The sequence below is a fragment of the Amblyraja radiata genome, chromosome 1, assembly GCF_010909765.2.
Source record: "Amblyraja radiata isolate CabotCenter1 chromosome 1, sAmbRad1.1.pri, whole genome shotgun sequence".
Taxonomy (NCBI): domain Eukaryota; kingdom Metazoa; phylum Chordata; class Chondrichthyes; order Rajiformes; family Rajidae; genus Amblyraja; species Amblyraja radiata.
In genome coordinates this window covers 30,204,086-30,216,628 of record NC_045956.1, presented here as the reverse complement: position 1 = coordinate 30,216,628, position 12,543 = coordinate 30,204,086, and the positions used below count along the sequence as shown (strand labels likewise).

Genomic DNA, 12,543 nt, shown 5'->3' with positions numbered 1-12,543 from the left:
GGGTCAAGTTTAAGTAGAAGTAGAAGCTTCGTTTTTTAGAGATATTGCATGGAAACAGGCCCTTCGGCCCACCGAATCCACACTGACCATTGATCACATTGACAATATCCCCACTTTAGCATCCACCTCCCTGCACATTAGGGCAATTTTTAGAGGCCAATTAAACTACAAACCCCACGTCTTTGTCATGTGGAAGGAAAACAGAGCATCCAGAGGAAACCCATGATCACTGGGAGAATGTGCAAACTCTACTCAGACAGCACCTGGGTCCAGGATCGAACCTGGTCTGGCGCTGAAAGCATGCATTCGGAAAAGTACAGCTGTCACACACTGATACTCTACACAACAGGCTAACACTGAAAGAATAGCAATGAATTCCAGACCAAATTGTAACATTCCATCCTTTGAAAAGATCAAATAATTCTAGTATCAGATTAAGAATTCACACGATTCACGTTATCCACAAATAATAAGATATGTTGAAAGTATATTTGCTGCAGAAAGAGGACTTTAAGAAAAACAGAAGGTCTGTAAGGTCATGAGAAAACAAGATTATGATATAACATTAGAACATGATGTCATTCCAAGCTTAGTGTAAAGATTTGAATTTCACTGACCAAGAGCATCGATTCAAATACCGCCATTTATTTCAGCATGGAACATTATATTCATTTCCATACAATTTTTTAAAGTCGATATATAGATGAATACATATGTTTAACGAATGCCAGTTGCAGATCTGAGCACATTACCTGTGGTTTTGAAAATTTTGAAAGCTGCCACCTGTTTTAAGGTTTAAGCAATGGCCACTGCTAACGCAGTTCTATTTCTTTACATGCCATCTCCAGAAACACATGAAAACACAGATACTGGTTTACAAAAAAAAAGTGCTGGAGTAACTCAGTGGTTCAGGCAGCATCTCTGGAGGACACAGATAGATGGCGTCACAGCCCATTATATGTAATACTTCAATTAAAAAACCTTGGCTATATTTAGAAGCAACTATTGTCACTGAAATAAGGGTGCCTATTAAGAGCAAGGGAGGTGGTGTTGTTCATTGTTCCATGTCAACTCCAGCCTCTGTATCAGAAGGCTGCAGATCTAAGCCCATCCCAGAGGTTTGATCTCATCTTCTAAGCCAGGGGTTGGCAACCTTTCTGCCTAGGGGCCAGGACGCATGTCTGTGAGCCGATGGCGAGCCACATCTATCACGTGTACACATGGATCCCGCCCCGGATGGCAGGCATCAAATTGCGTGTTCACAGAAGGTAGACAAAATGCTGGATAAACTCAGCGAGTGAGACATGCAAGGATTGCATGAGGCTCCCTCACCCGCTGAGTTTCTCCAGCATTTTTGTCTACCTTCGATTTTACCAGCATCTGCAGTTCTTTCTTAAACGTGTTCACAGAAGGTGCGCAGCCGTGCCGGCGGCTTTGCGCAGGATGCGGTACAACCAGAGCTCGGCGCTCGGAGCTCTATGATTACGGGGAAAAATATCCGCCTGCGGGCCGGATGATTTTGGGTGATCTAAGCCATCCTGAATAAGAGGACACTGTGAACCCAAAACGCCATCTATCTGCGTCCTCCAGAGATGCTGCCTGAAACCAATGAGTTGCTCCAGCACTTTTTAAAAAAAACAGTATCTGTGTTTTCTTGTGTTTCTAGGAGCCCTATTTTGATGTTTTCATGTGACCATTAAACCTAGGCTCCCTTGGTTTTTGATAGATATATCATATTGCAGTATCTGGCCACCACTCTGGAAATCTCAATTCCCTTGTGTTTTTGCGTTTCTTTAGTAATCAAAGATTCATTTTATTATGAGTTTTGGAAAACTCATTCAACTGACGAGAGACATAGACGATGATGTAGCAAGATAAAGAACAATGAAAGAAAGATGTGCAAAAAATGTAACAATGAGAAAAAGAATTTGCATATCTTTCATTCGTTGTTCTTTCTCTCATTGTTACTTTTTTGCACATCTTTCTTCATTCATTGTTCTTTATCTCTCTACATCATCGTCTATAGCTCTTGCTTTCCCTTTTCACAAACTAGTCTGAAGAAGGGTCTCGACCCGAAACGTCATCCATTACTTCTCTCCAGAGATGCTGCCTGTCCGGCAGACTTACTCCAGCTGTTTGTGTCCATCTTCGGTTTAAACCGGCATCTGCATTCCTTCCCACACAGCTGATCTGATTGCTTGGACTTGCGTGTTAATTCATTTTTGAATGTTTTCCATCCAATACCATAGACCAGGTGTGCAGCGAGCAGTCTACAGAGATGGACAGTGTGAAAGACCTGATCCAAAGGCTTTATGTGGCGTTACATGTAGAAAATCACCAGCTCATCAGAGAACAGGAACTCCTGGAGAAACTGGAAGAGCTAAACGACCAGCGACAAATTATTGAACAGGTCTGTAAGTTAGAACAGGTTTTGCCTCACCATTCTTAAGCATCTTAGCTCTTAATTTGGCCAAAGGTTTTCCATCTGCCAATGCAACAAGCAGTGAGGTTGTGTGTGGCAAACTTGATGGTGTCAGCAACAGAGGTGCTTCTGTATCAATGAGCAAGTTCATAAATACAGATGACAATGTCTGTATGAAATCCTTCTCTGAAGAACCTGTGACTGCTAGCCATGAAATATAGTAAATAGGCCCATTCTGTGGAATGCGAACCCAAAATGTCACACACGTGACAAGATTTCATCACAAAGTGATACATTTTTTTAAATTGTAAGAGATTAATCTTATTGCTATTTTACTACCCTACGGAATTATAATGCATGTCTGCTAAAGATATGAACTTCCCAGCTTTTTAACATTCACAGAGTTTGTAAAATGTTTCCAGTCGTATTTGATCTCGGACCCAAAACAAACATTGTCAGCATAAATAACATGTACAAATTTCACTTGATAAACCGAAAAAAAAAGAATCGTATATACAGCACAAAACGATATACTTGTAATGCTTTCAGTTAGAAGTGTATTCCATAATTTGTTGTATTTTTTGGTCACACACGTGACTAAGAATGGGCCAATGGTGTATGTGGTAAATAAAATATAGCAGTAAAAAAACTAGCATAAGTGGGACCCGTTGGGTCCCATGTTCACACGGGAGGGCTGGTCCCCCAACGCAATATTCCACCTCTCCACCAATTCCAATGGGTGTCGTGGGCTGAAGAGACTGGTCTCCAGAGGGCTAGTATGGACATTGTGGGACAAATGGATTCTTGGGGTGGCAGCTCAGTCCCTCAAGCCTGATGTGCTGGCAGTTCACTCATGGCTGGTGGGCTGGCAGTTGACACGGCTATTCCTTGAAATTCCATTTCAAGCAAGGTGCAATGCAACCAAATGGTAGGAAATTCAAATCCATTTCCCTACCATTTTAAGCAGGGTGCAAGGCCACCAAATTCAAGTGCAGTTTCTTATGTCCCTGTCTCATGGTGCAGTCCACCCACGAGTGATCCCGAGTGAAAGAAAAAAAACACTCGTGGTTGTCTACGAGATTCCAAGTTTATGTTCACGAGATTAAACGAGTTCCCACGTGTATGTCTAAGTTTGCCGTTTACTTCTCATTTCTGCGATGTACCAAGTTCCGCACCCGAGTTACCAAGTTCCCCTCCCGAGTTACTCTTGGGCCAACCGTGAATGAAGGCCTGTTTTAAGTATCAAATAGAGGAGCTGGACAGCATCTCATACAGTAAGTATATTCTGATTCAGTATTGTTAGTTATTCAATTTCAGAACTTAAAAAAAACTAGGCAGGATCTCGGCCCCGCACTCGCTGCCATTGTGCAACTAGGAGGTGGTGGCAGCGAAGCAACAGTGTTAAAGAAGACAGCTCCATCCTGCAGCTTTGAGTTAAAGATAGAATTCAGCGGGGCCGCATCTATTGATATGACCGACAAAGGGAAAATGCGCACCGTCCAGTGCCAGAGCTAGGCTGGGATCGTTCTCTGCTCTCATCTCTCTCTTTCTGTGTGTGCATTAGCAGGTGGAAGAGCTGTCTACCTCGCTGGGGCACAAGACCTCTGTCACCTGCCCCTTGCTGCCATCAACTTGTTTGTTCCTTTGGTGTACCTCATCTGCCCTGCTCCCATCCCAGCCCTGCCCCAGCTCTCTGCCCCATTCTCTTGGAAATGTCGCTTCCGCTGCTGTAACGAGGAGGGGTCCGGCTGGCTGGTTTGGTGGGCGGGTGGGTGGGCAGGGAGGGGGAGTACAAACCACCGAATCCATTCTCAAAAGTCGGGCAGAGCCGTGTAGAACTCACGTTTCTCTCTGCTTCATATACGTGGGAATTCCATCAGTATGGTCACTCAGCAGGCAGGAAGCATCTCTGGAGAGAAGGAATGGGTGACGGGATGATGTTTCCAAAATTCTGCTGTGTCTTTGTGTTACTCCAGCACCGTGTGTTCACTTTTTGTCAACCAGCATCTGCCTTTTCTCCTGTAAGACATTATTTGTATCCGTGGCAGTTGATTGTCGCTCCCTTCAGTTTCCCAGGGGGTCGGGATGGGACCGGAGTTGAGAGGGAGAGGTGGGGGGTGGGGGGGGAGGAGAGGGGGGGGGGGGTGACTTAGTGCGGGAGACAAGTGTGGGAGAGGTGTACTGACTGTGTGGGCAGACACTTTGGTAGTGATTGCCCACCAGTCTCAAAAGCCGCCGTGTCTCCCTGTCCCTGGGATAGCAGGGGGCGATCAAACAGCACAATACCCCCCTCCCCCTCCACGCCAACACGAAAGGCAACGATCCCAAGGCTTTAGCGTCAGAAATAGCGGGCAGGCGACAATCACCTGCCATAATGCGAGAGAGATCATGCATTGTTGTAGGTCTCCTTTGCACGTCGGTGTTTCTGTCTTTCTCCACCTCATTGTTGGTCCTGTCTGTCGCTACCCCCACTCCCACCCCTCTGCTTCCCGGCCATATGTGTGACCCCTTCCCTCCCCTCTCCAGCTCCCCGCCCATTGCAACCGGGCGCGGGGGCTTCGCACCGTTTTCACGTCGGCGACGCCAGCAGGTCAGTGCCAGCCGCCCGGGGCAGATGCTCAGGGGCTCTCTCCCAGCGTGGACCAGGACCGGGTGGGGGGGGGGGAATGGGAGTCAGCGGGCTCGCCGGCTCTGCCACACCATGGGCCGCCGACAACCCAGCCACCCGTCCACGTCCACACGCTCGGTAGAACAGGAGCTGAGACTGGGAACTGTACCGCCCTTGCCCCCTCCCTCTGCAACTGCAAACAACCCCACTCTCCTGCTCACCAAACCCGCCCATCCCTTCTCTCTGGGTATTGAAGGCGCTTCTGGTCTGCAGTGTGCAATAGTCACCAAAATACACTGCATCTTTAGAAAGGAAAAATACAAAATATGTCAATCCCACTGGATAAGCCTTAGTCAAGGTGCTGTACAACACTGAAACAGGTCCTTCGGCCCAGCTTGGCCGTGCCGTCCAAGTTGACGTCTTGGAATAGTGCTATTTGCCTGCATGTGGCCCATAGCCCTCTAAACCCTTCAGTTTGCCGTTAACTTATCTGCCGTTAATAACCTCAAGAAAAGTCCTGCTTCAGTTTCCTGGGTCCAACTCAGAGAGGTCTCCCCCCTTTCCAGGGTTAATCGCTCCACTGTTTATAATGCTTCCTGCATTATGAAGTCCTCGACAGTGAACCCATAGGCAATCACTACCAAAGTGTCTGCTCACACAGTCAGTACACTTGTCTCCCGTTCTAAGTCACCCCAAGCCCCCCCCCCTCCCTTCCCCCACCAGATTCAAGTGCAGTTTCCGACCACTTCAAGCAGGGTGCAAGGCCACCAAATTCAAGTGCAGTTTCATACCACTTCAAGCAGGGTGCAAGGCCACCAAATTCAAATGCAGTTTCATATCATTTCATGCAGGGTGCAAGGCCACCACATTCAAATGTAGTTTCATACCATTTCAAGCAGGGTGAAACCACCATAAAACCACACAAAACACCACACTCACACTTCAGTAGACATTCAGTGTGTTCAGTTGATTCACAGCTCAGACAGGCATGACCTCTCCATCCCCCATCATGCAGAGACTGAGCCACACCCACACTTCCGGGTTTTATAATCCCTCCCCCTCCCACCGGAAAAGGTGTGGCATTCATGGTGTGACGGACATGAGAGAGATTCTCAACATTTTTAAAACACTAATAACACTTTTATTTTTCATTGATGGGAAGAATCCTCTGCACCTGATGAGCGGAGGGGGACTGAGTAAGATGGTCAAAAATCACAGCCGTAAGTGGTAGCGTTTTATCTAAAATCAATATACAGTGCAAACAGGAAGTTGTCAAGTTTAGACTTGCAACCATTAGCAGTGCTTTTACTTCAACCCAAACCTCCAGCAACCATTAGCAGTGCTTTTACTTCAACCCAAACCCCCAACAACCAATTGCAGTGCTTTTACTTCAATCCAAAACACCATCAACCATTTGCAGTGCTTTTACTTCAACCAAAACCCCACCAACCATTTGCAGTGATTTTACTTCAACCCAAAACTCCACCAACCACTTGCAGTGCTTTTACTTCAACCCAGAATCCCACCAACCATTTGCAGTGCTTTTACTTCAACCCAAACCCCCACCGACCATTTGCAGTGCTTTTACTTCAACCCAAACCCCCAGCAACCATTTGCAGTGCTTTTACTTCAAACCAACCACATTTTCATTTTCAAACCACATTAAGGGCACTCAAGGTCCGTAAAACCACACTCACAGTTTATTAGACATGTGTGCAGTGTTATTCACAGCTCAGACTGAATGAGGTGACCCTCTCACTTTCCCCATCTTGCAGAGACTGAGTGAGGCACAACACTTCTGGGTTTTATTGTCCCTTCCCCCTCCCACCAGCAGGGGCAGCATTGAGAATCTCAAACATTTTTAAACATTAATAACTCTTTTATTTTTCATCATGGGAAAATTCATCCTGGCCTGCGCAGCTGAGGAGGACTCTGATTAAGATGGCCAAGAATCACAGCCATAAGTGGCAGCGTTTTTTCTAAAATCATGAAACAGAACAACAGGAAGTGGTCAGGATTTGACATTTAGTAATATAGATGAAATGTTTAAGAATATCTCAGGTGGGTGACCAGTTGGAGTGAGGTACAAGTTTATTCATTAGAGTCAAGAGAGTCAAGAGTGTTATATTGTCGTATGTCCCAAATAGAACAATGAAATTCTGACTTGCAGCAGCACAAACAGAATATGTAAACATAGTACCCTGTAAACAATATAATAAACAAGAAAAAAAAGTTCTGTGTGTGTATCTATCTATATATACACACATACTCATATATGCACATACATACAGACTCTCATCTTGTTTGTGTGTTTGTTATTGCCATTTTAAACTTTAAAAACATCGCAGCCGCACTCCCACCTGCCGGCCACGCCTGCGCAGTTGGGGAGGGTTGTCGTGACTCGCGTCACAATGGGGATCTCTGGTGTCACAACGGGAACCCGCCAGCCGTGCCTGCGCAGTTAGGGGCTATGGATGAGTGGTGTATTATTACGTTGGGGGAACAGGCCCAACGGGTCCGCACTTGATCCAGTATATATATATATATTTACTGGACAGGCAGCATCTCTGGAGATAAAAAATGGGTGACATTTCGGGTCAAGACCCTTCTTCAGACTGATCTGATGTTTCAGGTCGAGACTGATCTGGTGTATACACACACACACACACACACACACACAAACACACACACACACACACACAAACACACACACACACACACACACACACACACACACACACACACACACACACACACACACACACACACACACACACACACACACACATGTTTATGTGAGTATGTACGTGTGTGTGTAAATATATATACGACACGCACATATACATACACATTAAAATACAAACAAACAATATTAGTGCAGTATTAACAATAAAAGTGTAGTTCAGAGCTTATTTGAGGTTGTGGTGTTTAATAGCCGAATGGCTGATTTCATTTACTTGTGATTAGAATTGAATATTTCAATAGGTCTGAAATTTGCCAATTATGAGCTGGCAGCTAAGGTTATGTGCACTATGTTTTATGAATGAGACATTTTGGCTGACCTCTCACCCAAGCACTATGTAACTCCATCTGCTCTGACGGCTTGTCTCTTTCACCATTGCAGAGAATCTATAGGTGAATTTCCAGTTTATTATACTTATGAGTAATAACGCCATTGAAGCAGTTCATTAAGCCAACCGTACATGTACTGTATGGCATTTTTATACAGTGATGCAAATGCCTGCAGGATCAGTGCTCTTTACAGAACCTAGTGCCAATGCCAAGCATTGGGGCGCACTACATTTTTAATCTAATAAACTACAATGTTTAGTCTTGATCAATTGTAGACTAATGAGCAACTAAAACTTTCATGCCTCCAGACGAGGTCGCAGTTATATCTGAAAGCTGAAGCTAAATCCAGTCGATTCATGTGGACAGCTTTGGGTTTGATGGCCACTCAAGGTGGAGCATTGGCTTGGCTAACATGGTGGGTCTACTCCTGGGACATCATAGAGCCCGTCACCTACTTCATCACATATGGGAGTTCTTTGGCCTTTTACGCATACTTCCTCATCACGCGCCAGGTAATTTCTGTTTTTTTCAATCTTTAAGCTTCAAACGGTTGGGGTGTGGGTGGGATAAAAGGAATGATGATATAAACTAAATGACACAATCTCAAAGGATGTGGAGTACATACTGTATGCGTAAATCTTTGACAATTGCTAGACATAGAACTATAGAAACATAGAAAATAGGTGCAGGAGTAGATCATTCGGCCCTTCGATATGGTCATGGCTGATCATCCAGAATCAGTACCCCGTTCCTGCTTTCCCCCCCATATCACTTGATTCCGTTAACCCTAAGAGCTAAACCCAACTCTCGCTTGAAAACATCCAGTAAATTGGCCTTCACTGCCTTCTGTGATAGGGAATTCCACAGATTCACAACTCTCTGGGTGAAATTTTTTTCTCCTTATCTCAGTCCTAAATGGCCTACCTCTTGTTCTTAAACTGTGACCCATGGTTCTGGACTCCTCAATATCGGGAAGATTTTTCCTGCTTCCAGCCTGTCCAATCCCTTAATAATTTAATATGTTTCTATAAGATTCCCTCTCATCCTTCTAAATTCCAGTGAATATAAGCCCAGTCGATCCATTCTTTCATCATATGTCAGTCCCGCTATCCCTGGATTTAACCTGGTGAACCTACGCTGCACTCCCTCAATAGCAAGAATGTCTTTCCTCAAATTAGGAGACAAATCAAGATTCAAGATTCAAGAGAGTTTATTGTCATGTGTCCCAGACAGGACAATGACATTCTTACTTTGCTTCAGCACAACAGAATATAGAAGGCATGAATACAAAACAGATCAGTGTGTCCATATACAGTACCATTGTATAAATATATACACACATGAATAAATAAAACAGATAAAGTGCAAATAAACTGATAATGGGATATTAATGTTCAGAGTTTTGTTTGAGTTGAATTCAATAGCCTGATGGCTGTGGGGAAGTAGCTGTTTCTGAACCTGGAAGTTGCAGCCTTCAGGTTCCTGTATCTTCTACCAGAAGGTAGCAGGGATATGAGTGTGTGGCCAGGATGATGTGGGTCCTTGATGATGCTGCCAGCCTTTTTGAGGCAGTGACTACGATAGATCCCCTCGATGGTAGGGAGGTCAGAGCCAATGATGGAACTGGACAGTGTTTACTACTTTTTGTAGTCTTTTCCTCTCCAGGGCACTCAAGTTGCCGAACCAAGCCACGATGCAACCGGCCAGCATGCTCTCTACTGTGCACCTGTAGAAGTTAGAGAGAGTCCTCCTTGACATACCGACTCTCCGTAATCTTCTCAGGAAGTAGAGGCGCTGAGGTGCTTTCTTTATGATAGCATCTGTGTTCTCGGACCAGGAGAGATCTTCAGAGATGTGCACGCCAAGGAATTTGAAACTCTTGACCCTTTCCACCATCGACCCGTTGATATAAACAGGACTGTGGGTCCCCATCCTACCCCTTCCAAAGTCCACAATCAGTTCCTTGGTTTTGCTGGTGTTGAGGACCAGGTTATTGTGCTGGCACCATTTGGTCAGTCGGTCGATCTCACTTCTATACTCTGACTCGTCCCCATCAGTGATACGTTCCACAACAGTGGTGTCGTCAGCGAACGTGATGATGGAATTCGCACTATGACCGGCTACACAGTCATGAGTATAGAGTGAGTACAGCAGGGGGCTGAGCACGCAGCCTTGAGGTGCTCCCGTGCTGATTGTTATTGAGGCTGACACTTTTCCACCAATTCGAACAGCCTGTGGTCTGTGTTTGCACATGATATCCCAGACGTGGTCTCACCAGGGCCCTGTACAACTACAGTAGGACCTCCTTGCTCTTATACTCAAATCCTCTCGCTATGCAGGTTAAAATGCCGTTTGCTTTCGTCACTGAATGTAAGCGTGTTGTACCTGCATGCTTACATTCAGCATTGTATTAAGACATTGTAGAGATAGCAAGAGTTGTACAAAAGATACAATATGGAAACAGTCCCTCCTGCCCACCAAGTTCACATCAACCATCACCCTAATTCGACACCTAAATCTCATATTTCAATTCTTCCCCACAATTTTATCAACTGATTCTACCACTCGCTTATTTTGACATGTAGCCAATTCAATAGCTAACCAATCTGCCAGTGCAGATAGACACAAAATGCTGGAGTAACTCAGCGGGACTGGCAGCATCTCTGGAGAGAAGGAATGGGTGACTTTGGGTCGAGACCCTTCTTCAGACTGAAGTGCTCAGACTGAAGCAGACTTCAGAATGTGTGAGTGAACTAGACTACCCAGAGGAAGCCCATGCAGTTACAGGTTAAATGCAGCGCCGGAGACCCGGGTTTGATCCTGACTACGTAGTTTGTAAGTTCTCCCCGTGACCTGCGTGGCTTTTCTCCGAGAACTTCGTTTTCCTCCCACACTCCAAAGACGTACAGGTTTGTAGGTTAATTGGCTTGGTAAATGTAAATATTGTCCCCAGTGAGTGTAGGTTAGTGTTAATGTGTGGGAATCGCTGGTCGGCGCGGACCCTGTGGGCCGAAGGGCCTATTTCCGTGCTGTATCTCAACTGTAACTAAACTAAATTGGTCAGCATATGGGATCCAGGGATTCATAAATAGAGTCAAATGAATAGGGGTTGTGAATGAATGAATGAATGAATGAATGAATGAATGACATCTTTTATTTCGAACGATTAAAAAAAAAAAGAAGAAAAGAAAAGATGAAGAATAAATAAAAGGAAAATTATATATATACATATATATATACATAAATACATACACACATACATACATATACATGTACATATATACATACATACATATACACATATACACACATACACATATACATAACTGTTATGCGCTCCCTCTGCTGGTGTTATAGGGTACTCACCTGTTTCTGTTTTCTCTTGAGTGCAGGCCTTCACGGGGTTAAAGGCTCCTGTACCCGATTGGCCTAGCTGCATCATGTGACTCATCTGAAGCTTAAATACCAGAGTCTCCCAGGATTCCCCTCTTCTTCGTCGACCCTGACTTGTGAGCAGCCTGCTGGTGTGAGCTGAGGAAGGCCTGGCCACATGGCATAGATCTTTGTGTACTTTCACCATTACTTGTTAACAAATATTGAATTGGGACGGATAAGGGCTGACCTTAGTGGTTTCGGGTATTTAGTTTCAGGGTTATATCTCTTTAGGCAGGTTTTAGAGTCTCCGGTTCGACGGCCCATTACGTGGCTGGCTGGAGCACTGGAGTAATTGTTTGTTAGTCCATCCCTATCCCTGACTGGGTTGTTTGAATCAGGTTTGGGTTTTGTGTTCCATTGAATAATTAAAACTATTTTTGAACTTGAACCTGGTTTTTGACTTATGTTACGCGGCTCTGAAGTACCTGCATTCGGGAGTCGTAACAAAATGGGGGCTCGTCCTAAGCTTTGAGGACCCTAGACGTTTATGGGGTTTTTTTTGGTAGGCTTCTGGTGACTGAGGAAGTCTGTGTGTTGTGAGGGAATGTTTTCTTCCCTGTTTGTGGTAGCATTTGTGCCCAGAGTTTAGCTGGTGGTTTGGTGCTACATTTGATATGGAATTTAAGGTGCAAGAATTTGTTGAGGCTCCTTGTCAGGAGTTGTTTGATAGGTGTACTAAGGAGAGTTTGATTTTGCTGGCGGATAACTATGGCGTGTCTATTGATAAGCATTCGAAGAAACAGTCTATAAAGATGGTGTTATGGTCTGCTTTGGTGAAAAGTGAGGTATTGCCTGGTTGTACAGTCAGTCGTCCATCTTCGATACAGCCTGGTCAGGACATGGAGGCAGTCATTAGGTTGAAGGAGATGGAGCTTGAGGCACAGAAAATAGCCTTGAAAAAGGATGAGCTCATGCATGTTCTTAAAATGAAACGACTTGAGCTTGAGGCGGAAACCAAAAAGGCTGAATTTCAGCTGCGGGAAAAAGAAATAGATAATTCCCGGGT

The 12,543-nt window shown here is 44.9% G+C and overlaps 1 protein-coding gene across 1 annotated transcript in view; it reads left to right on the top strand.

The window, feature by feature from the left end:
• Positions 1 to 11,548, top strand: part of LOC116983367 (calcium uniporter regulatory subunit MCUb, mitochondrial-like) — a gene marked incomplete at its 5' end in the record, with an annotated part of 18,648 nt that extends 7,100 nt beyond the window's left edge. The window contains 3 exon segments of the mRNA XM_033037419.1: positions 2,250 to 2,410; positions 8,411 to 8,614; positions 11,495 to 11,548. Of these exon segments, the coding sequence (XP_032893310.1) occupies positions 2,250 to 2,410; positions 8,411 to 8,614; positions 11,495 to 11,548 (419 nt within the window).
• Between the last annotated feature and the right edge of the window lie 995 nt (positions 11,549 to 12,543).